Genomic DNA, 27,408 nt, shown 5'->3' with positions numbered 1-27,408 from the left:
CCTATCCTCATATTATTGTTCCTCCCTAATGCCTAATATAATTTTTTGTTTCTACTTCTGTGTCTCAGATGAGGGCTGTGGACATTCAGAAACCTGACATCATTGGGCATTTTATTTTTCCAAACAAGTTTTTTTTTTTTACATTTTAATTTGTTTATTAACGTGATAACAAGGCTTCCATTATAGCATGCTAACATTCCAGGAAGACAAAGCCTGCAGTTTCTATAAGCTTGGATTCCCCATTGATGTCACCTGTATAGGCAGGTATCTGAACTGTCCACAGCCCTCCTCTGAGACAGAGTAGACAAAAATGGTTATGTTAACCGTGAGCATGGGTGAGGACCGATTATGAGGTTAGGTTGGAAATGGGTGAAGTCACCCTTTAAAATATCCCTAACAATATGTTATTAGACTGATTTATGGGTTGCAGTTTTAATTCTGAACCATCTTAGCAGTAGGAATGAATAAAGAGACATGTGGTGTAACCTTAATGGTATAAATATTCACTGATCAACAGGACTGATTTGACAACTACATACATGAAGCTCCACACCCAGCCAAGACTTCAATGCATGCACTGGCAGCCGGCCCTTTTATGCTGCCTGATGAGTCAGGACTGTACCATTCTCAGGGGTGTTGGAGCATACAATGAATAAATGAGTAAACATAAAATACATATACATATACATAAATAACCTTAACCCATACAAGTATTACAAGACTCCATGAAACACACAAGTTATATCATAAATTCTTTCACACTACAACATCATTTAGTAATTTCAACAGCACACCCCCCCTGTGCTATCCTGATATGGTCCAGCCCAATCTCACTGAAACACATCACAGGCAATTGTTAGGCATTCAAACAAATCTCAACAATAGAACTTCACATTAAAAATTTCTGTGTTTCCCCAGGTGGAACTCGATGGCTGAGTGAGAGTGGCCACATCAGCTAAACAGGAAACAAAGTCATTGAAGTCAATGCATTCAACAATAAAATTGTGACTGTGCAAAATACGCTGGGCAAGTTATTACAGTGCCAAAATGCTGTGCAATTATATCAATCATGGTTACAAATACATGTGCAAAGTAACAGAGGACCCCCTCTCTGTTACACTCACATACAGACCATTGTCTTTCCTCTACTCTGTACATGGGTCAGTGACGTGACGCCCCAAAAAATGTGTTTTTAAAAAAACTTTAAATTGCAGGCATAAAAGTTATTTACTTTTGTTCTACTCACTCTCAACCTTATGGAAATACATTTTGTTTTTAGATATTTTATTGGAATCAGACTTTATTCAGCAGTTTGTTGTACTTGTGCCTAAAATCGTCATATGGTGTGACATGAAAATAATTGTTCATAAAATGAAAATGGAGTACATCTTTCTTAAGTTACTCACTTTATCAAAGTCCTTTATCATAACTAACCAGTGATCCACTATAGTTTTTTGAAAATTAATTATATCTGTATATTTTTTTCATAATCGACACTCTGTGTGAGGCCCATGTTCATGATCTTACAACATATTTTAAATGTATTCTGTCAAAACTTTCTCTAAAATTACACAAATATTTGTGACTCTTCCTGATAATATTCTCTATGTAATCCATAAACATTTTTTTGGTTTAATCATTAATAAAGGTATGATTTTTCACTATTTGGAATGTCACACCAAATTATTTAGTGTCACACCGTATGATCATATCTTCATGTGTCAAAGCAAACTGTGTTTTAACCTACCTATTAGTGAGTACTGAACTTTACTGATTGATTAAACAATTACCCAGGATAACATGGCCTTAATATTTCTGAACAGGATATTATTGTAGGGCTTTAACATGGGATAAGAAAGAATTGTAGTAGTAGATGGATGATGAGGATGTGCACAGGAATGCTACGCACACCTAAGTCTTCTGCCGGCCCACGGCAGAAGGATCCTAAAGAGACAATAAGGCGCATAGCCACACTTGGAGCCAAGGCAACATTTTATTAACACCAATTAGTGGAAACAGAATTCAGCATTCAGGTAAATTCCTTTTTTCCGAAGTCTCCTGAACTTGAACACAGCATTTTGTGTTGAACAAATGTAATTAGGAATCATGACATTACACCACATCTCCACTAGCTAAAGAGTGCTGGGTTGCGCAACTCCGAAAATAGCTGATCTACAAGCTCTCGCAGCACAACGTGTTGAGAGCTTGTAGATCAGCTATTTTCGCTAGTTTTGTCTCGGGTCCTACCTTAACACTGTCCACTGTCCAGTCCAGTGAGTGAAAGTACAAAAGTATTAGATCAGATTAGATTATACATTTAGACTGTATTGTACATCAGCCAGTCGAATTTGGTGAGGGTAGCAAACCGGCTGCCTTGTTGCGGTTCTGCTATGCTACAGACAACCTCCTGCTCTTCGTAGAAAATGCAGTCTCGCCCCTTTGGCTCCTCTCTCCTTGCTGGGTCATTGTTTAGTTTCTCCCTGTACTTTCTCGTTCTCTCAGCACTTGTCATTTTCCAGCTGACAAAAGAAAATGGAATGTATAGTTTAAGACAAAGAGAAAATATTGTTTAGATTGAAACAATATGTTAAGGTTTCTGTGAAGGGGTTTCTGCTCTGTCTGATGAATTTGAAGTATCACTGAATGAAGCTAAATTACATTTTATGTACAAATGTTTAAAACAAATGTTTAAATGTACAAAAGAAACATGGAACTTTGTTATTTATTGTTATATCTGTAGTTAAATACAGTATAAATCATATGGTGTGACAATCAAGTCATATGGCGTGACAAGCAGACATGTCACACCATTATGATTAAGTGTCACACCATATTACGTTTTCTGCATTTAGGTTTACCTTGAGGCTACTATGTACACATTAGCATGCTAACAGCATGCTAGCTATAACAAAGCAACCTAGATCTACATGGAAATATGACCAAAACTTCAAATAACTTAAGCTTTTTTTAATGAAAAGGTGTCACACCAACAGACATCCAAAGTGGTGAGTTTGTCAAAGTTTCAACAAGATGGCATTTCATGAAAATGTTAAAATCATAACTCACCTCAGACACCTGTCTTGCAGTTGTGCTGGGAGTGCTGAATAGCCTTACAGAAGAAGGACCTCTCTAGCCAATAGGTGTCCAAATAATTGCCTGTTTAATTTGTCCAAACTAGTGTCACACCAAATGATTTTGGTTTGGGGGACAAAATGTTTTTGATCAGAAATGACTGAAAACATTATGCTTTGACTTTGAAAAGATATAGGCTCACAAATAGACATTTTTTTTAGCCTAAATTCATTTTCAAATGATTTTTAGCAATTCTTTTTCTTAGTTTTATTCAAGTTCCCACTTTGAGAAACAAGGTCAGGACAGTCACACCATATGAGTTTTGCCATGTTTGGTTGAAAATTCTGAAGAAATGAGGAATGAAATGTTTTAATCTTGAGTAAGTTCACATAAAGCTTAATGTCCTGCACAATATTCAGAAGGTTTTTGACAAATATATTTTTTATTTATACATGTTTGACACCGAGGACAGCGAAAACGTTACGTCACGTCACCCATACAGTGTTTTATACTTATGATATTGAATGTTTTTTGTTGCTACTTTACATGTTGATGAATTGAATACTAGGACCCCAATGGAAACAAGAACACAAGGACATTTTTCTTGTAAATCCTTGTAAACATTGTGTTTTGACTGTACATTTGCTGTACATGTGCTGTTTTGCATTACTGTCTAATAAAATATTCAATCAATCAGACAGACAGACAGACAGACAGACAGACAGACAGACAGACAGACAGACAGACAGACAGACCGACCGACCGTTGTTTTGTCAAGTATGCCTACAGCATATTACTTTTGAGGTTACAGAAAAGGTTACAAAAACATCCATTGAACTTAATGAACATAAAAGGTTAACAAATTAGTGTGGTTGCCTAAAGCAACCACACTCATTATAGGCTACACCACACAGGATTCCCACAAATACACGTGCTAGCTGCTCCAATACGTGACTTTGCAAATAAGTAAGAATTCCAATTGGACAATATAATGATGAGCATATATATATGTCATCATCATACTGTAGCGTGCTACTTGAACCCACACTGTTTCTTCAGGAACAATATTTTCTAGTGTAGAGTGAGCTCCGCTCACACACTACTAGAGTGTAAATATGATCTAAACGTGTGATTAGCATGAACGGCCTAGCACAATAAAAGATGAGGCTTAGCAGTCTGAAGGTTCTGGGTTTGAATCTTGGTCCCGGTGAATATAATAGACCTGTCACCTGGCCACGGTTAAGTTATATCTCCCCGTCATCAACTAGAGATGGCTATTCATCTCGTCCAGATTGGATTATTGCAATTTACTATACACTGGCATAGAGCAGGCAGATGTCACTCAGGCGTCTGCAACTCATACAAAATGTAGCCCGAGCCGAGGTACGAAAAGATGTGAGCACATTAGCCCTGTCTTCACTGGCTCCCTGTTAATTTTAGAATCGATTTTAAGGTGTTTTTATTTATTTATAAATCATTAAATGGGCTGGCTCCACCACACCTCTCTGCACTAGTGGAACCTTACACCCCAGCCAGCTAGGCTCTGAAGGCTGCTGATAAGCTATTGCTGGATGTTCCTTCTACAAAATGTAAAAGGAGCAGGGGTGACCGTTCTTTTACGATCACAGTCCCTCTGTGACACAGGGAAAAATGCAAACTCCACACAGAAAGGGCCTTTTGCCAAACCCACCTAGGGCATGGACACTGATGACGCCCTTTTGCCAAACACACCTAGGGCATGGACACTGATGACGCGGAGGAGAGAACACGTCTGCGGCGGGAATCAAACTCAGGACATTCTAGCTGTTAGGCGACAGTTCTGCCGACTGAGCCACCATGCCCCAGAAAGGACATGCATTCTGATGGACATCAGAGGCATTGCCGGGCCTCCCTCTTTCTCCCTCCCCCTTCTTTCTCTCTCACTGATCGAGCTCTGGTCTGACAGCACATACTTGCCACAGACAGACAGATAGGGTATTCCCAGTACTTACATCACAGTACTTCATACTTCATAGACTGGCCTCCATGTACTCTGACACTAGTTTAATTTCCAGATAAGTTATATACTGTATTTCCCTTCATCAGAGCCAAATAACATTATGTAACACAAGCCCAATGAATAGATAGAGGATACAGATGTATTCATTACTACAGTACATGCAGCAGAGGGCAGAATAGCACCACATTTCAATATGAGTCAGTGTTTCAACTCACCATATAGCAGTTCTAGCACTGAGCCTTGAGAAAAATTATCTGAAGTCATAATGCATGTAATTCCCCTAAAATTAAATTGAATTTTAACATTAGATTAGTCAGAATAATGAACCCTGTCTGATCTCACTTTGTATCCAATGCAAACACCATGATCTTCAACATATCTGATAAATGCGGATTAAACTGCATTGCACTTAAGGGAGGAATAATCCTCACTCTACATGTCTTGGTCTCAATAATTCCATTGGACATTGGGTTTCTATTCTAAAATTGTCAGTCAACCTCATATTGTGGTTGTGCCTGCATGACTGAATGTCATTTATAAAGTGCATGTGTCAAAACAGATTTGTTGAAACAACATGCATGATCCTGACTAGCAAGGCCCACATTTCCCAATTGTACCATGTTTTTATGTTTTGTTTAATGTTTTTCTGTAATGTGGGTGCTTTTCTGAGCCTTTATCGACAGGTATAGTGGTTAGATACAGGAAACACAGGGATAGAGTAGGGGAGTCAGCTGTCAGAGTGACATGCAGCAAATGTTTTGGCCAGCCGGGAATTGGACTGCAGACTCTGTGTCAGACATTAGAGCCTGCCCAAAACACTCAGCTATCAGGTCACCCCATGACGATGAGCTTGGATGAGTTTACCAGCGTGGACTCCTTCCACTCCTGACATCACAAAAATGTATTTACTATTTTTCCTGAATGTTGGAGCAGGGTGCATTTAGCTCTTCAAACATTGATTTCCAAATTGTACATAACATATTTATTGTTTATGAGGATGCCAGATTACAACATAGATACTGTCCACACTAGGGGGATGATATAATGTATTATTATATTATCTGTTGCCCTTATTTTAAAGATATCAAGTAGATCCACATTTCTTTTACCCTGACACTTTCAAGTTAATTTCCTAGTAAACATTAATTACTACTGTAAGTTCATACTTATCTGTCAATATTGTAATGGGCAACATTTTCCCTGTGTACACATAATAAAATCCTCAAGGTCAATTTTACTCAAAAAGATAAATTAACAATGAGAGGATTTTACTGTGCAGATAATGACCACCCCTCGCTCCATTTCAATTTCATATACTTTGTTGTATTACATGAAAATAGCTGATGTACAAGCTCACAATGCGCAGCCGTGTTTTGAGCTTGCAGATCTGTTATTTTTGCAATTTTGTTTAAATTAAAACGTGCACAGTTTTGATATTCATATGGAACCATTTAAAAACCCTAAGTGAACTGAAAATAGGTTTTGAGTAGGCCTATTGTAGATACTAAACCCATCTATGGAAAATAAAGATTTCATACCAATAAAGCTGATGAACTCCGTTTAAGTGTTTAGATAGATAAGAGGATAAAACAGCTTGAGTGCTGGCCGGTAACAGAATCCATCAAACAGGCCATCCCGCTTTGTGGGGTGATGTCTGCCTTTCTGGCTGCCATCCCAAAAGCACTGGTCCCCTAGTTTAAGATGAGATTGAAGGCTCTCAACTACAACAGATTATTGGGGACAGTCCATGCGTGCACCCGAGCACAGACTTCTTAATGAGCAGAGCTTAGCAGAGCATCAAGTGACAAGTAAGCTACTCTTGGTATTAGAAACATATCTTTGTATCACTATCCGGTTTTGTGCACAGTACCAGCTCAGGTGGCTAATATCGTTGTTGTCAGGTGGAAACCTTATAATGTATATTCAAAACTGTTCGTTTGTATTTATCATTTTAAAAATGATTTAAAACAGTGAAAATAGCCGATCTACAAGCACACAACGATGAGGCGTAGATCTGCTATTTTCACTGGTTTTGTGCGACAGTCTTGTATGATGAAGCAGGGCTTTACTTTACGTAAAAACATACAAATTTGAAACTTGGAGATACAAGGTTTCTGCCTGACAGTGAGGATATGTTTTGGAAGATTTTTGCCTTTTGCTTTCAGGAGCTACTGTGTGTCATTATTAAATCCTAATTGATGTATAGATTTAGAACACTTGAAACATTAAACAATCCACAAACAAATGACAGCATTAAAAAATAAATCTGGTTTCATGTTTTTGTATTTTGTATTATACAGATTATGAAATGAAAACACAAACATTTTTTTTAAGACTACAAGAAATGTGCTTCAAAATATCTAGTGTCAATATCATTTCCATTATATACAGAACAATACAGGACAACAATTACTTTCTTGTCTTGTCAGTGGGATGGTTCTTTGTTTGAAATGTCACCGTTGAGTAACTATACAAGTTATTCAATCTATAAAGACACTAAAATGGAACTTTGAGAAATTAGCCGCTCATCGGTCATCAGTAATCCTACATATTAGTCCTTTATAATAAACATTAATCAGTAGGATAAAACCTCACTCATCTGGTTGTATACACAGCTGTGGATGCTATATACACTGAAATGATCTCTCAAATCAATAGCCTACAATCCATAAGCAATAATAATTAATAAAGAAAGTTCGGAAGTTAAACAGAAAAAGTGCAATGGTGTAATCGTTGAGAGCAGCGAGAGAGAGTTGGCCAATTAAGTTATATTTTTTAATTACAGTATCGATCTAGTATGAGTTTGACGTGTAAAACCTTGAGGAGTACAATTCATTTAATAAACCCAGGCATGTGATGTCCTTACAGGCTGAAAACAGTGGCAGGCCACTACACTACATTGCCTCATGAGAACAATAGTCCTTAGGAACTTTAGCACAGGGGTCTTCAACGTTTTCAGGCCAAGGACCCCTTAGTTGAGAGAGAGATGAAGCAGGGACCCCCACACCCCTTTCATAGAATCCATAGTTTCATCGTTTGACAGCATAATCATCAGTGTACTTTGGATTCATGTCAATTGGTGTTTTCAGATATTTAACCACTTGAACCGTCAATACTTGACCTTTCACCATGTACTTAGTCTGCTCTTTTCCCCCTCTACACCAAACTTCTTTGCCGAAAATAGCCGATCTAAAAGCTCATAACACCTCGCGCTGCGAGGCGTCGTGAGCTTGTAGATCTGCTATTTTCGGCTACAGTTCTCAGAATATGGACGCTAGGGTTCAAGTGGTTAATATAAAAAAGGAGATGAAAAAAGAATCACACAAAGATGTGGAGGCCCCCCTGTAGTAACTCTGAGGACCCCCTGGGGGTCCCGGACAGGGACGGATTAACCCCCGCGAGGGCCCCTGGCCGATTATTTTTTAGGGACCCCCCACCCTCCACCATAACCCCCCCCTCCCTCCCGACGTGCATTACCCAGCTCGGATTTTAAGCTATGATGATCATCTGTGGGCAAAAAAGCACCTGTAGACAACAGAGGAGGGGCCCACACATTTGATTTTTAATTAAACTATACATTTAATTTGACTAAATTGTCAATGACCACGCGGCACAGTTCCCCCAAGGGCCCCTGAGAGCCAAGGGCCCCTGGCAACGGCCCCACCGGCACAATGGTTAATACAGCCCTGGTCCCGGACCCCCTGTTGAAGACCCCTGCTTTAGAGATTACAGGTCTCTAGGGACCTCCTGTGTCCTCTGCGGAACTCACAGGATCACTTGCTTTCTCGTCTGCCGCTTGTCTCTCCTGGTTGCCCTCCAACAGTCTGTCATGAGAAACCGTCCCCAGCACTTTGGCACTGTGCTCCTGTGCCTTGGCCCTGAGTGCAGCGATGCTGTTTTCCCTCAGTTCCTCTTTAGAAATGGAGGACTTGCCTTCTGCCCTCGTCTCTTCTCCTGCCTCGCCCTCTTCTTCCCTCTGAGACGCCGGCTGCTGCAGGGGCGAGTCGGCCTTCGAGGCCGGAGGGGCGACCACCACTGTCTCCAAGGTCTTTTTATGCATCCCTGCAAAGAATTGCGGGTATTCAGATTTAGAATTGCGTCTGCTGTTTGGAAAGCCATCTTGAACTGAAAACAGTAAGCAAAAAAGTTCTATTTTAGAATCCGATGTTAAATTGAGGAGAGTCAAATTCATGATCAGGGCATGCTGTGTATCTGTTGGTGAAGATAATTGATCTGCTTTAAAGGACAACTTTGTTTTTGTACAACAAGGTTTCATATTATTTTAGATGTAATTAGAGAAAAGAAAAAGTGAGTGTTAAAATGTTTTCATTTGCTTAATTCTAAATATGTCTTTTTAGACACAATAAGCCAGCAGTTTCTTTATTGGTATTTACAGTAACACTTCTAGCCCCCATAAGTCACATCCAACCATGAAAGGTTGTGTTGTATCTTGGGAATGGTCTTATTCTGTGTAAAATGATATATTTAGCCACTTGTACGCATGCCCCCAACCACTGAAATAAGAATCTCTAAAACAATAGAAAGAAGTCAATGAAATAATTTTAACACTCATCTTTTATATTCTTTAATTACAATCTAAAATATGAACCCTTCTTGTAAAAAAACTAAAGTTGTCCTTTAAGGAATTCCCCATAAGACCAATATTATTTTCTGGACAGAAAAAAAAGAGCATCAGACAAAAAAGCCTGTTGAAATAAGATGAAGAGCTTAACCAGATTCTGGAGCAATCATTAGCCGAGAATAGCAGATCTGCAAGCTTGCAAAAACGCATTGCAATGTGAAACGTTGCGGGCTTGTAGATCCATCTGCTATTTTCTGCGATTTGGTGTAGAGGGAAATACCAGAGGAAATAGTATAGAACCCTGGGGGACACCAGTTAACTAGTATATAGGGTTTAAGATGTTATATAAATGCACCATTTACCATTTTAAGCTATATAATACATTTGCATGGGAGCATTGCAGCATTGCAGAGGTTTTCAACCAGTGGTCCAGGGACCACCAGTGGTCCTTGAGGGGGTTCTGGGTGGTCCCCAGCTAAATGATGGAAAGTTGGTGACCAATAAATACAATGTTTGGCAGCATCATGTGTTGTTTTAGTTATGTTTTATGTTTGTCTAATGTCCTATATGTTGTTTTGGAAAATTAATAAAATCTAAGTGAAAAAAGGTTGGTGCTGTTGCATTACTTAATTTACAAGAAGTCTACACAATTAGAGAATGTAGAAGAATTGTTATTTTGTTCAACGTTTGCCTGTTATCTCTCATTATTTCACTGACCTCAATACAGCATGGAATCTTATCCAACGATAGCAAAATATTTGGGGGGTCTGAGGCTAAATATCGGTCTGTGTCTCAAATGCCAAATACATAATGGACATTGATGTGAAAAGGGTTGAAAACCACTGCTCTAGTGTGAGGAGTGAGAACTGTACTTTTGCTATAGAGGAGGAAATCCATAATTTCCTGCTTTGTAGGCATCAGTGGGTGAATTTAACAGCAGCAGGGTCAGTAAGTTATCTAACCAGTATGACAATGCCTTTTATACTTAACTCATTCTGTGCCAATGACGTCTCATGACGGTTTTTTTGCAAAGGCGTTCAGTGCCAATGACGTCTCATGACGTCCTTTGAGTTTTTTGTATAAAAAAAAAACAAAACTTTTTTTTTCATTTTTTTTTTCTTTTTTCTAATAGATGTCAAAATGACCTGGGATCAGAGAGATGCTTTTCTCTGTTTGTGTGTTGGCTCCCTCGTTTAGCTGATTGAGAAAATGTGTGTCCATTCTAGTGGATGGACACTTTTTTTCATTCAAACAGCTCTATCTCTGGAACCATTTGTCTGATTGACAAAATTCTTTTTGCCACTGAATCACAACAACTGTGTCTGTTTCTGTGGGGAAAAAAATTATAAAAAAAAAACATTTTTTTTGATTGCGCAATAAAGAAAAACATACAAAACCGTGGCACAGCTACCTTGGAGCCATTTTGGCATTTGGCACATACTAAAAAAGCTGTTCAAAGAAGAGAATGTGGCATAATCCTATACTATCACAATGTTCAGACAGCAAGAATTCGTTATAGCCTATTGACATGAAATCAGATAGTGATGACCTATGATGACTAATATCAGAAAGAAATCTCAATTATTATCTATGGAAAGAATATAAGTTATGTTTAGTAACTTTTATGTTCTAATGATGACGAGGCTTCGCCCTCTGACAACCACACAACTTCATATCATAAAATATTCACTACTCCCGAATGGACCCTATTTGGATTATTTGGTTACATATTTTGTTAAAAGATTGTGTAAGTGATATTTTTGCGATAAAATAATAATATAGGGGATTCCGCTGGCCTACTGGTCCGGGCGCATACCACTTAGGCATTGCCACATAGGCATAGATGCCTGGCAGCGGCGGCGGTTCGATTTCCGAATCGGACAATCTTTGCCACGTGTCGCTCCCCATCTCTCCCCCCATTTCCTGTCAGTCTACTGTCCTATCCAATAAAGGCATAAAAGCCCAAAAACAAATCAAGAAAGTATCTCTGCTGTCGGGCCGAAACCTCCTAACTCCAAAATGTTCATTTTCGGGAAAATGATCTCAACTGGAGTTAGGAGGTTTTGACAGAAAGGGCTTTTTACTACTTTTAATTTGGTTCAATATTATTTTAACCAACACACAGACGTAAAGGGTGTTCAATAGCACATATTTATGAAAAAAAGAGAGGGCAAATTGGGTGGAGTTATAGTAGCTGGTTTGGCTAATTATCCCCTCCCCTTTTACCATACACCCAACACTGTGCGTGGCTAACTTCAGTTAGGTTAACCAGGCATACCTAATGAACTGGTGGGTGTGGCCACATAAAAACTGAATTTTAACTCTTTCTGTACACTTTTTGGGGAAAAATCTTCCTCCCAGTATAATCATAATACCTGATCATCATGTTTTAGAGGGGGGGAAAAATCATGGCACTGCATCTTTAAAGGATTTTATTGTGTGTATCCTCTTTAGTAGCCTCACCGAGCAGCCATGGAGCACAGGAGTCCATGATGCCATCCTTGGCAGACTTGAGGATGGACTCTGGCAGGGGGATGGAGTGGCGTACCATGGCCCCATACAGGCCGTACTCAGCCATCACACTGCTGCGGCCCCAACACTTCTCCCTCTTCCTCCACTTGGCTCTGCGGTTCTGGAACCACACCTGGCACAGCGGGACACATTAATTAGCTCAACAGTGGAGTCAGTTCAGCAAAAGCTAAGGTATGGCAACATGACTGGTGTAAGACATCAGTCATGCTGCCATACCTTAGCAACAGGCATGATGATGATGATGATGATTACTATCAGTGGATACTGGATAGTATTATTTTACCACAAATTCTACATTTATTTTTTCCCCCCTGGAGCCAAGCAAGGTATGGCAGCTGCCATACCTTGCCATACCAAATTGACGCCTCTGATTTTCAACCTTTGTCAAGTTAAAGTGTTAGTTCACCTATTTTTTACATAAAGCTGTGTGAAATACTTGCCATTAAAATAGTGGTTACAAATGTATTAATTCATTACCAGAGTCCCGTGGTCAGAGTTTAAAAAAAATAATAATATTAATAATAATAAATATAGCTGCAAGCAGCGATTAAGTGGTCAAAACACCTCAAATCATGAACACAGCCTGTGATGTGCGTGAAATCTTGCAAGCACATTCCCACTAGGTCAAGGAACAGATGCTACCTTCTCACATTGGCCTGTCATAGCGCCACCAGCGGGTCAACTTTTGCATATCACATTTTTGGAACAAAATGCCTCAAATCATGCATGTAGCGTCTGATTGCGTCAGTAACGTCAAAGAGAGCACTGCCTGCGATCTTGACATTTTGTACTTTTATAGCCATTGTTTTCTGGCTTGAAGCGAGCCCACAATTGTTTCGAAGGAACAATATTTTCTAGTATAATTATATTCTCCACACTTGTATTCTCCCCATCTGCACAGGTGCAATTCATTAATGTTAATTGTGGCACGTTTACTAACATGCCAAGGTTAGCTGCACTTCAACAAGCCATATCCAGCCGTAGAAACAGGGGGAAAAAATGTACTTCTTAAAATAAATGTATCATGCCTGTTGCTAAGGTATGGCAACATGACTGGTGTCGACATGTTGCCATATCTTGGCTTTTTCTGAACTGACGCCACTGTGTTCTGTGCATGAAAACACTCCTAGGGAGATATGGGGGGTTTGGGGAGGGGGGTTTTGGCACACATTAAAAAAGGGAATAGGTGTGTTCTAGAGCCCGACCGATATATCGGTCAATTCGATATATCGGTCGTTTTGGAGCAATCGGTATCGGTATCGGTGAATTATTCCACCGATATCCGATATATTAATTGTCTGTAACGTGTCTGCGGATAGAGCATGAAACCCTGAGTTATATAGGCCTATGTGTGGGCAATACCAGAATTATCCAGCAGAGTGCAGTATAATAGTCCAAGATGCAAGCCAACACTACTGGAGCTGCTGCCTCTCGTGTGTCGTTCACTCACCACATGCACTGTCTAACTCTGATTTTTGGAGCTGTGTGGAACACAAGCTACCCTATACGTGGCCGTGTGTGTAGGTATGTGGGTATGTGGGTGGGTCTGTGGGTCTGTATGTAGCCTGTATGTAGTAACCCTGGGTGACCAGAGAGGTGCTGTTGAGTCTAGCCTGCCCTGAGCATCAACTGCAATACACACACACACACACACACACACACACACACACACACACACACACACACACACACACAGCTCCACTTCGAACAGAGGTTCGATTTTATTCATGTTGCGGTGGAGGAAGGTGTGTAGGCCTATGTGAAAATCCACAGAGAAATATAGATGTCTGACTATAGACTATAGAACTTGTGTTGTTTAATTGCTTGGCAATGCATGGCGGCTGTCTGCACTTTGCAGAGCCGCCGTGCGAATCCATGAAACTTTACGTTTGGATAAAAGACACATATTAATTCATAAACGAGACAAAACACAGCAGAACCTCCAAATTAAAAGAGTATTATTATCCAACAAGCAATAGAAATTGATAACTGCGACCAAACTCAAAGTTTGACATGAAAAGCACAAAAAAAAACAATAATCTGACCATTTATCCGAGGGGCGAGCAGTCAATTAAATGATCTTAAATGAATAAGAAATGATTTTTACAAAACATCGGTATCGGTATCGGTATTGGTATCGGTGCTCTAGCACTCTCCAACATCGGATATCGGTATCAGTCGAAAAAAATGGTATCGGTCGGGCTCTACTGTGTTCTGCCCTTTCAGGGTGGTTGTTGAAACTTATAAGGATGGCTCCTAAAGGGCAGGGAAACACGTCGCTTCTTAAGTTTCACTTTAATGTGTCCCCTGCGTTCCCCCTGCATCCCCCCTGTGTCCTCCCCCCTGTGTTCCCCTGTGGCAAACATTAGGAAAGGAATGCTGTGGTTATTTCACCAGTGTTAGAGACCAGTGATTTCACTTCACCAGTTTTCTTTCAGTGGGAAAACAGCACACCAGAAAACACACACCAAGCTAGGACCCGAGCGAGTGTGGTGGTCGCATGCGGTTGATCCTGCCCATATAGGCATACCTGTCCTGTATACAGATGTGGCATTTCAAAACAGCCATTGGCAAGACAGTAGATTTTCTGTGGATTGTCAAAACATGGAGCTTGTAGATCAGCATTTTTTGCAATTTTTATGACCTTCGGACTTTTAAGTCAGAAGTTTTAAATCTTTTAAATCTACCCATGAAGGTGGATTCTGCTTTTCAATGGGAATGGAGTGGTTTCTTGACATTTGTGGGTTTCAGCAAAAATACGCTCCATTCTCCATACAAATTAGAAAGGCAAAACAGGGAAAGAAACCTGTGGAAAAAAAATTCTGCAGGACATTTTCAGGAAAAGAGCAGTAAATACTGTAGATGGCACATTTGTACAGTATGGAAATCCGGTTGGTCCGAACCGGAAATCCGACCAGGGGTCATCAACATGTCGGCTTGTGATGGACACGCTGGTGATTCTTCAGATTCTCTAAAAAAGTGAAACTCTTGTCACAGTGTTTACAATAGAATGTTTTTTCTCCACAAACGTGTGGATATTCTGTTGTTTTGAGTGCCTAACTCAGTGAAACTCTTATCACACTACTCACACTGGAAAGGCTTTCCAGTGTGGATGCGCTGGTGTGTCTTCAGATTACTTAACTGTCTGAAACTCTTGTCACACTGTTTACAGATGAAAGGTTTTTCTCCAGTGTGGATACGCTGGTGTGTCTTCAGATTACTTAACCCACTGAAACTCTTGCCACAGTGTTTACAGCAGAAAGGTTTTTCTCCTGTGTGGACACGCTGGTGAGTTTTCAGGTGATGTAAGAGACTAAAACGCTTGTTGCACTGTGTGCAATAGAAAGGTTTTTCTCCAGTGTGGATGCGCTGGTGTGCCTTCAGGTCACTTAACTGACTGAAACTCTTGGCACACTGTTTACAATGGAAAGGTTTTTCTCCAGTGTGGATACGCTGGTGCCTTCTAAGGGCACCTAACTGACTGAAACTCTTGCCACAGTGTTTACAGATGAAAGGTTTTTCTCCAGTGTGGATGCGCTGGTGTGTCTTCAGATTACTTAACTGTCTGAAACTCTTGTCACACTGTTTACAGATGAAAGGTTTTTCTCCTGTGTGGATAGGCTGGTGTTTTCTCAGGTTACCTAAAAGGCTGAAACTCTTGTCACATTGTTTGCAGTGGAAAGACTTTTCTCCCGTGTGGACAAGCTGGTGACTCTTCAAGTGATGGATGTGACAGAAACTCTTGCCACATTGTTTACAGTGGAAAGGTTTTTCTCCAGTGTGGATAAGCTGGTGACTCTTCAACTGAGAGATGTAATTGAAACTCTTGTCACATTGATCACAGGTGTGGTTTTTCCTTCCTGTGTCAGCCAGACGACGTCTCTTTACTTCGGATGGAGTTAAAGTCTTGGTAAACTGTTGACTACTGTGAGGTCTTGATTCTTCTGAGTTTCCTTGCTGCTGGCTCGTTGGCGGGAACGGTGGGTCCATGGTCAAAAGCTGCTGCTATGCACTGGCTGTAAAGGTCCAAGGATGGAATTATGTGTGACTTTACGATCCAGGATTGGTCACAGCTGAACATCAAACGCATGGATCTCTGTTGGAAAAGTTGCTCTTGAAAGCGATTATGGCTTCCTCTCACCAGACTGTTATTGACACTATGCAGTCTGGTTTTAAGCCGAGCTGATTCAAAGCTCACGTCATCGTTATGCTGTTACTCTGATGTCAGCCATGCCCAAATATGGAGTTCCATGCCATTTACTGTGGCCTACTTGTGCACCAGCAGAGCGCAAATTTGTAATTTATATCAGGCCGCACTTGTTGATGGTGACGTCACCAAGAATGCTGGTCCCTCATTTGCTGTTGATGGTGATGATGGCGATGGCGATGTCATCACCCAGTTGATGACGTCACTCTGTGTTATTTCAGGGGTTTTTCCATTGGATGACGTCACACTGTGTTATTTCAGGGGTTTTCCCATTGGATGACGTAAACACAGACAGACAGACAGACAGACAGACAGTAGATTTGGAAAATGTATTGCGACCGTAGGTTGCAGTTTAGTATGTGAACGGTCACAGCTTGACCATTATCTCTGTCTGAATGTGTGTCTGTCTGTCTCTAATTCCTGACGCTGTGGTTCCGCATCATCACTGTGACATCACATGTGACATCAGTTTACTATCAGAACTGTCACAGCTTGTCCGTAGACATCTGTCCGTCTGGACCTGTGCACTTTTTTACGGTCTATGGGTTTGTCGCTCTGACATCATGCTCTGACATCACTGTGATGTCAGGGGAACCACTCTTAACAGAAAGGGTTTGCTGCTCTGACATCACACGTTGCATGTCGCCCTGAGGCATCTTACTAGTAGATAGATAGTAAGAAGGAAGGTTTCATTATTCGGTATTATTTCCAAGGCCCAGTTCATATATATAATATAATTAATTATACATTATTACACATTTAACCATAATTGTGGGCTCGCTGAAAGCACGTATGTTATCGTATGTTATCCTCATTATTTATCTATCAGTCAAGTTCTCCTTGAGAGTACAAAGGCAGGGCCCTTAGCCAATGAGGTGCAGCCAAAGGGTAGATCTTTATGCCCATACATGGTGTTACATGTGAGCCCACACTGTTTCGTAGGAACAGTATTTCTAGTTTCTCCATTGACTTTAATTAAAAATTAAACTTTTCCCAAATATGGAGATGACATGGATATCACAGATGTCTGACATCATAGACCACATGAGACTGACACAGTCCATATATGGGCATTCCACGATATGGGCTTAATATTGATGACATCAGGGATCTCCATATATGGGCATAAAATGGAGAAGGACTGACACAGAGATCTCTATATATGGTCATTAATATACCATTGACTTGAATGGGGTAAATTCAAATGATAAGACAAAATTCATCCAATCCAATTGCATCTTTCTATAGTTGAATTTGCATTTGAGCAACGGACCACCATTTAATGAGATTCAGACACAAAACTTGGATACCATAGGAGAGATAGCAGGCAAAACGTTCATCAAAATAACCATTTTTCTATATTCTCTAATTGTGTATAGACTTCTTGTAAATTAAGCAATGCAGATGTTTAACAATAATTACACTCTTGAGAGCGTAAAATGAAAGGGACCCGTAAGGGTTTATTTGGCTTCATTTTACCCTCTCAAGAGTTAAAGATCTATATGGGTCCATTTGGTTACCAACTCTCTCCATCATTTGGTTGGCCTGGAACCCTCTCAAGGACCACTGGTGGTTTCCGGACCACTGGATGAAAAACCACTGAGCTATACTGCCAAACTTACAGGTTCATACAGTAATCTAGTAAGATGATATAATAGATAGATATATGATAATACTGTATGTTTGACCAAATACCTTATTGTGATGATAATATCAATTGTATTATTCATCTTTCAAAACATTATTAAAAATAACAGAATAGCAGATCTATAAGCTCACAACACATCAGGTCACGTGTTGTTAAGCTTGTATTTATACAGTATTTCAGTATATATAGTATAGTATATAGTCTCTCTCTCTCTCTCTCTCTCTCTCTCTCTCTCTCTCTCTCTCTCTCTATATATATATATATATATATATATATATATATATATATATATATATATATATACAGTATATATAATATTTGTTACAATTTGTAAAGTTATAATATAAACCTTAAGTGATCAAACCAGGAAAGGAAAACACCATCATATGTTTGCAATTCCATAAGAATTATATCATAACTGGGATTCAAACCCATCTCTCGCATAACATTTCTACTGGTGAGATAAAAAATAATACCAAAATACTCATTGGGCAGGGGAGAACCGGGAGATATTGCACTTTGAGCTTCAGGACCATGCATGGTCCTATACTCGACCACAGCAGTTCTCAATAGAAGAGGATGGAGACCAGTTATTTTAGCTATACCATAAATGTAACCTACGACTACTAAAATAAGGGTTTATACAAGTTCCGGAATGCAGCTTCCTGAGTTCCTGAGTTTCAGTCTTAGAATCTTATTATGAGGGTAGTATCATGAGTCACCAGAAAAAAAGAACAAAAAGAACTGTGTTTTCCATGAATCTATCCTGGTTAAAATGGAGTTTGGAGTTACAATGGGTTTGTATAGGAAGGGGGAGTGTCTGATAAAATGAATATTAAATATCTAAATACTGAATCAAGCAACTTAAAATCTGTCCAGGGTGGTCACATAAGCCTCATTAGATAAGATAAAATTACCAAAAGTTTTTTTGAAAGTGAAATATCCCTTCCTGTTCTTATTCGTATATGAAAACTCAGTATTAGTATTTCAGTGGATATCGCTCTCAGATGCTCCTAGGTATTTGTGGATCTCCAGGGTGATTGGAGTTACTTGAGATAAAAAGCAACCTCGAGTCCATTGATTTCCCATAGCCTATAGTGGCTACAGGTGTGAGGGATCCCTGCCTCCTGTCAGAGCCGATCTCTAGCAACCTGTGGTGGTGCAGAGATGCTTTGACACATTAAGACACTTCACTTGGCTATAGCCAACAACTGGTCGGGGCCCCTGGCTATCTGTCAGCTCAGTGAGAGGCCAAATTGATTTTATAGCACAACACAGAGCTGTTTGAACACTCTACTTGGCCACCTCTGATGGCTGTGCACAGGGCTGTCGCACCAAATTCTGGGCCCTGGGTACAAGGATTCACTGCGGGCCCCGCACAATTATCTTGTGCTTTAACTATTGAAAAATAGCAGATATACAAGCTCACAGCACGGCACCGAGTGCAAATGTGAGAGTTATGAGTTACAAATGTTTGCTTAAATAAATACATACAGTATATTCAAAGATAATGATTTGCACACATTTTCACAACTTAATAGCAGATCTACAAGCTCGCAGCACGGCCGTGCTGTGAGCTTGTAGATTTGCTATTTTTCAATATCTAAAGTATAAAATAATTAAGGCCCCTCTGCCTTGGGCCCTAGTAATTCAGTCCCACTTCCCCCCCCCCCCCCCTTGTGACGCCCCTGGCTGTGCACAGTGTGTGTGTGTGTGTGTGTGTGTGTGTGTGTGTGTGTGTGTGTGTGTGTGTGTGTGTGTGTGTGTGTGTGTGTGTGGTGAAGAATAAAAATACGAAAGGAGGGGGCTATCAACAAGATTCGGGGAGGGGGTTATAACATTGAAAATGATCAAAAAACCATTTTCGAGCTATTTTCTGGTAATTCCGGTGATAACCCTTATTTCATACAAGATACTTTTTTTATGAGAAATTGCTTCTCTGACTCTGGCCCTCAAAGGGAAGCCGGTGTGTGGAAGCTGTGAGGAGAAGCGACCCCAGGGCACTCTGAGGCTGATTGAAAAATAAGTTAATTTCAGGCCCAATCGATGGCGGGCAGGCGGGCAAATATCACGGGAAATTAAACGAGCGGGACTCGGGGGAGCGGCGCTATTGACCCGTGCTAATAAATTCAATGTAGTTATTTCATTTGAACTCCCCGCGTCTCGAGCCTGCCTCTCCCCTCGGTACGTGGCAAGCTCGTCTGATTTAACTAATTACACTCAATGAGAAAATTGGGTGTTAATTTTATTTAGGATTGGAATGGGCCCGGCTCGGCTGGGCTGCTGCTGCTGCTGCAGGCTTATTTATTTATTTCCTTTATTATTTATTCGCGGCAAGCCGCCCGTAATGAGAACGAAATTAAAAGGCGCTCGGGCAGATGGATGGTACAGGTCACACTGCAATCTCCCTCCGCCTTGATAGCTTGATTAGGTCGTTAGTGCCTCTTCCCCGAGAACAAATTGTTTCACATCCAACTGCTGCCTGATGAGAGACGATCTGCTCTGGCGAGGATCTTTGTTCAGACAGGAACGGAGCGTCATTTGATCGATTGACGTGAAGCTCACTTATCTTGGCCCCCCAAACATTAGAGGGCTAACTATTTTGTCAACTAGGCCTGCACCGCACGCATGCATGCAACTCTGCGCTGCTACATATATGTGTACTAGATAGGCCTACCTTATATATACACACTGTATGTTTAAGTGCTTTTCATTTGCATTTTATGAGACATATAAAGGCTACATCTTTTAATATAGGGCAATACAAATGTATATTACAACATGTTCCTTTCTTTCCCTATTTATCATTTATTTTTATTAGGCCTAATATTGCCACAATTATCATTAAATTCATTACAGGCTAGACAACCATTTCGGGCCCTATAGTCTACTTTACAATTTCAACAAACTAATTACGGCCCAGATTATTTAGGCTTATACAATAAATTGTATATGTCTATACTGCCCTACAAAGGCAGAGTGCAGTAACTACGAACAGAAAGAAGAAAAAAAAGGGGGGGGGTTTAAAAGTGTTACAACAGATCAGCAAAATGAGATAAAGGCATAAAAGTGATTGATTGTAGCCTATATCTGTTGTTTATCCCCCAATATCACGAAGGCTAATTTGACCTTTGAGATACACAAAAAAGTCGGTGTGTCCAAAAATGTATTAGGCCTACTGCACTCTGCCTTTGTAGGGCAGTACACAAATGAATGATAAAAATGGATGAACCGCCAAACAAACACGTGCTTGTCGTATATAGGCCTACCTGTATTCTGTCCTCAGGAAGCTCTGTCTTCATAGCCAGCATCTCTCGTGCGTAAACATCAGGATAATGTGCTTCATTAAAGGCCTTTTCCAACTCTTCCAGCTGATAAGATGTGAATATCGTTCTGGAAAAGGGATCATAATTATCTGCATGTAAATTTCATTTAAACCCGTGAGTAGCAATAGGGCCAGTGTTTCTCAAAAATTGAAATTTCTCCTTAACTCTGACAGCATACAAATTTATATTTGTTAGAGTTACAGACTTGTATGGGTCAATTTAGACCACTCTAAAGTCCCTTGAATTCACTTGAATCACCGGCTAATGAAAATGGACCAGAATTTAACTGTGTACTCAGAACATTCATAAAACATTATAAAGCCTAAACAACACATTTCAATTAAGCTAAAATTACAAACAAATAAATGCAGGCTATTGACTTGTTGGCCTTCTGGCGTTAAAAAAGACTTAGACTTATAGAATTGTCCTAAAATCCTAAACTTTACATTTAAAAAATAAAAACAAACCACCTCTTCAATAATAATCAATCATCAATAATCAACCAAATAAATGCTAACCGGTGACGTCTTTTCTTGCGTTTCTTGCTCTGACATAAAGACGACTTTGAGAGCTTTCTTTCGTTTGAAGACAAATCCTCGGAATCTGATAAAAGAAAATACATTAAGAAATAAGAATGCAGTCATCCACTAAAGTATTCCTAATTTATTATTTATTAAAAAAAATGCTTAAATGAGGCTATAACATCATCCAATCTAAGTGCATTATATTTTTTTGTAGGCCAATATCAACCAATTCCAAAAATCTCACTGTAGACAATATACATAATAGGCTAATAATAATAATAATAGTATCAATAAAAGGCTAATAATAATAATGACATTATACAAGCTATATTATTTATCATATATTTATTATTACACCATGCACGAGCAGTCTAATGTAGCCTAATATTACACGCGATAATTCCATTAGCCTACAATAACAGATAAAACGCACTGTAGCATTGTGACAGTGTAAAGTGAAATTCGCTAATAAAGATCAGGTCACCAGAGCTGGCAGACTGGCTGTGCTCCAGCGCTCCCACGGTTCTGTTGTGCGGTTGGAGGTGAAGGTTTTGCGCGTCTGACAACACTTCCAAAAAGGCTGGCTGGCTGTAGAACGACGGAATCCCACCGGGGCCGATTAATCCCATCCCGACGCCGATGCCGGCGGGACCGAGCATGGACCTGGCGGCGAGCAGGTGCGCCCCGGCCGGCAGAGACTGCGCGTGGCTCTTCGGGGCCGCGGACGACGGCTCTTTATTCAGCCCCAGGATCTCCTGGATGCCGAAGCCCGTGCACCTGCTGGGCGTCTGGGCCGAGCTGCTCTTCGACTGGTGGAGGTAGTGGTTGTTGCTTCCTCCATTCGGAGCCACGGAGGTTTTCGATATTAAATTCAAACTTTCCGACAACACCGCGCCCTGTTTCCCTGTCATATTGTAGGCTATTTGATGCTATATGAATATATAGGCCCTATATTTCACCTCCGTCTCACTGCAGGCTGGTCCCCAGACAGACAGACAGTGCATGTTCCACTGTTACATACACACACCAGATCCCCTCATCTAATGGTCCTTTTATCCAACAGGTCCATCCCAGCAGCAATAGTCGCGACTCGCGATAGCCAATCAGCTGCAAGGGAGCCATTCGGACTGTAAAAATCCTCGGTGTTCATTTAACCCAGAGAGTGCATAAATGGAACCAAGCGGCTCCGTTTGGTTAGGTTGTTCAGTTTTCGGAGATAAATTAACACCGAGGATTTTATTTGGCAGAATTCCTGTGCATCATGGATGCACCAGACGCCCTCTTCAATGAAAGGGAAGCGGTCCTATTTATGTGTAGATAGGAAAGAAAACACAACGGGGATAATTATGACGGGGAGCAAAACATTGTAGCATTGAAAATTGCAGACAGAATAAAATAGTGCATTTATTTTATTATTATTTATCTTTTGTTTTTATTATTATTATTGTATGATTGACTCTTATAAGGGAAGTATATGTAGGCTGTTGGAAACAAATATATTTGAAAGCCTATACTACTCACAAACAAATCACCTAGATGTAGAATAAATCGTAGCCCATTGCACTGAATATATTATATATATAGCATATCACTGGCATCTCATTCTCTGCCCACTAGCATGGATGGATAATTGATCTCCAGATGTTATGGAAGGGGGGGGGGGATATCACATGTAAATCAAAGGCCCTCGAAAACGACAGCTGGACGATATAGGGACACCCATGGCTCTGCAGACCGCTAATCCCTCGACAGATCAGATTAAAATCAGAGCGATATTTCAGAAGTATGGGCCAAATGTATAATCTTTCGATTTAGCCTATTATTATTATTATTATTATATTTGTATATTCTATTTTTATATAGGCCTATACTGTAATGTGCAGTCTAGTCTAGTAGTGTCAAATCAGGAGTACATAGGCCTATTATTGGCTAATTATCATGGTCTGTTAACTGGGTGAATCTGAACCATTAATAAGTAGCTCAATCTATGTGTTCAAAAAGAGCTGTTAATAATATATGCATGTGGATTTCTGGGAGGCACGGACCAATCAATCCTTAATGCAATATAGGCTACACGGCACCCGCACAGTGGAATTAGACACAGGCTAGCCCATTTGTCTTGGCGTTTCAGTCCAAATGACTGAAGAGAGACGACTCAGACGAGGTTTAACAGGATAGACAGACACCCATCCCTTTACCGAATTGAACAGATCATGCTCTTCAGCATGCTGCATGCAGGCCTAGTTATTTGCCATTGCTGCATGCGTTCGAGTGCGCAATATAAAGGGGTACATCATTTAAAAAAATAGCCTATAATATAAATAATTATGAATAGCCTATTCGTAATTATTTATAATAGAAAATTAAAATTAAAATCCAACTTATTATACATAGGCCTACTGTATGTATTTACTTATAGGTCAGTACACTAACCACAAAAGGAATAGAAAATTAATCAAGTAGGCCTATACGCTATAAAGTTCAGACTAATTATTCGGAGTCAATTATGAGGCATAAATGCAATGAGGCATGGATAGGCCCCTTATAGACCCAAGCTCAACAGGGACAAGAGCAGACAACATGACTGATCCCCTTGCAAAGTCATATTTTACATCAAAGAGTTGAAAATTGAGCTACTGATTAAGCGGGAGAAAAATATTGCTGCTGCAATTACAGGATGACCAGTTGAAACTAATTAAGGCCTATTAAGTGGAAATTTCACTAATGAAGAAATCGGTGTTATTAGGATATGCTAATGGCAGCCTGTTGGGATGATCATCCCATTTATTCACAGGGAAGTGTCAGGTTGACCTGTCAATTACAGGCAGGCTATGCCAAGACGGCATGGTCGCGGTCCGAATATAGCACATCTACACGCATTGTGAGCTTGTAGATCTGCTATATTTGCGCGCGAACGTTGATGCATAAATGGGGCCACCCACCCTTAACCTCTCCATCACCAGTTCTGCTGCAATCTAGAGTCACATTTTGTTGTTTGTTGATAGTATAGTGAAATAGTTTCCCCTCTGTGGAGGCTTTTAATAATCCATCTCTCCATATGAAAATGGCCGCACCCTGATTTACATGCAGGAGAGGCTGCCTAATAAGACTGTAGATTAAGGGAAGATTTAGTTCAGTCATTCGTGTAGAGTGGGCTGCCCATCAAAGACTGCAGGATCTGAGGGCTGCAGATTAAAAAGCAAACAGCTGTTTTTTTTTGTTTATCTGTATGCCCACCACCACCCTATACTCCCCTTCACTCTTCTCATTTCTACCGAGGCAATTTAAGTCCTAATGTAACATTATGACCAGGATGTCCTCAAACCCAGGGTCATGAGGCACTTTGTGTATAGAGGCTAAACTCCACCAACAAAGCAGCTCTGCCTCTCTGACTATAGCTGCAAATACATTACATGTACAGCCACACAATAATTGACATCTATCGTGAATTTATTTTAGCTCTGTAACAATTTTTACAGCTCTGGAGGAGTCCATCTTTAAGTCGGTGTTTCATGTGTCTTTGGAGCTAATCTCATAAACTGCTGGACTGATAAGTGGCACATTTTGTGTGCACAAGTAGGCCACAAAAGTACAGTACATCAATTGTTCCATAAACTAATTTCACAGTATCTTTACTTTTTGAAACATTCAACTTTATCATGTGGAGCTCTGGTTGGGTTGAAACGGTGTCGAAATTTGGAGTCACCAATACTTCATTGATACTGATGTCACAGGCTGGCCACGTTAAGGCTGAGAAAGATATTAGAGTGATGTTGTTCCAATATGGATCCCGAGATCCACATGATTAGATTTTTGAGCGGTGGTAAACCGCTCCATAGAGTGGCTGTGCGTGTGTCTGTAGCCTTTTTCCTCAGCGTTTTGCAAAACGTGTGTGTGTAGCATAGCCTGTACATCCTAGACTCAAATCCTAGTCTGAAGACGTTATGCAAGCACGACCACCGCTCACTTCACATTGGGTGTGATTTTTATAATTTGAGACAGTACCACAATGTAAATAGTTGTGGAACAGAGGTGTCCAACTGGAATCGATCGGTACAGGGAACATTTAGAGTGGACACACTGTCCGGTCAACTATGCTGGTGCGTTGCGCAGTTAAAATAGTAGCACTCATTGGACAATGCCTAGGCAAGTCAGAGGATGATTTATACTTGAAATAGCAGATCTACAAGCTCACACAAGCTGTGAGCTTGTAAATCTACTATTTCCGGTGCACAACACACTGCTCAACTAAGTATAATCAGACATAACCTTCAATGGAGAGCATATTCCTGGAGCAGGTCATAAACCGATACGAAACACACCTGAAAACAAAAAGAAAACACCCTCTACACTGAATATTACATCCCTGTCTCATGGTGATTGGGAAAAGTTGACATCTATTTGCCATAATGAATGAATAAAGAACTTCCACTTTCCACGAAGGTCATAAGATAATGGGTTTTTTGCACTGGGCTGCATCCTGAAACATAACTATGCATTAGCCCAGCCCCTCCACCACGGACCTCTAAAGCTGAATGTTTCACATATATGCCATCAGAATGAATGATCACCGCTAGCCATACATTCAACTAGCCATGCATCCATCTATTATTCGTCCTAAAGCATACACATAGAGTGATGAGTGGCTGTACTGCTGGTAGATCAGAGACAGTGGAATTCAGCCATTGCGGTGCTGAATCAAACTGAAGGGTAAGTGCAGGAGGCAACTTGATGACGGCACACATCTAGAGCTAAGTCAGGAGAAAAACACTGAAGCACACTGCCAGTAAAATCCTGAGTGTTAAATAACTGTACTGTAGTGTACAAATGTAACCAAATGGACCGGTAAGAGTCAACATTTACAACAGTTATATTCGTACACTCTCAAGTTACAAATGGATAAATTAACAAAGGATTTTAGTGTACAAGGGAATGACACACACACACACACACACACACACACACACACACACACACACACACACACACACACACACACACACACACACACACACAGCAAAGTACACAGTAAAGTACACAGTAAAATCCTAAGTGTTAATGTGTCCTGCTAAAAATGTACCCTTACAGGTCTATTTGTTTTTAGTCTCTCAGAGTTACATTACCACTGTGGATTTGACAGTGTATCAGTTTCTAAGCTCCAGCTTTCTCATGGCTTTTCAACAATGGCATGCTTGGTAGCTGCCCGTTGGCATTGCTTAATTAGGCGAGGAGTTGATTAATTTGCACTAATTGACAGCTAATTTAAGGCCTTAGGGCGCATCGGATTGACATATTGTCGGTGCACCCGAGGCTCTGTGAGGTCAGCGCAATGCACTGTGGCTGGGGTGGAGGATTGTGAAATGACCCCACCCTCCTTGTGGAATGACCCGTCTCTTGAAGAGCCTTCTCTGGGGCTTATGGGTGACAAGCAGCCACCAGTGAATGCACCATGTTGTGGACGTCAGGTAATTTACCATGTCAACACTTAGAAGACTGATCAATGTTCAACAGTCGATAT

The 27,408-nt window shown here is 40.4% G+C and overlaps 1 protein-coding gene across 1 annotated transcript; it reads right to left on the bottom strand.

Annotated features, from left to right (window-relative positions):
* Positions 1-8,807: 8,807 nt before the first annotated feature.
* vsx2 (visual system homeobox 2) lies at positions 8,808-22,801 on the bottom strand (the record flags this gene model as incomplete). Its single annotated transcript, XM_080750894.1, has 5 exons — positions 8,808-9,133; positions 12,117-12,297; positions 21,310-21,433; positions 21,885-21,969; positions 22,375-22,801. 5 exons carry the CDS (start codon positions 22,799-22,801, stop codon positions 8,808-8,810), a joined length of 1,143 nt encoding a protein of 380 aa, XP_080607020.1.
* Positions 22,802-27,408: the final 4,607 nt, after the last annotated feature.

The sequence above is a fragment of the Nannobrachium achirus genome (genome assembly GCF_963921795.1).
Source record: "Nannobrachium achirus genome assembly, chromosome: 20".
Taxonomy (NCBI): domain Eukaryota; kingdom Metazoa; phylum Chordata; class Actinopteri; order Myctophiformes; family Myctophidae; genus Nannobrachium; species Nannobrachium achirus.
The sequence above is the reverse complement of the archived record's forward strand: the minus strand, read 5'-3'. Positions and strand labels throughout refer to the sequence as shown.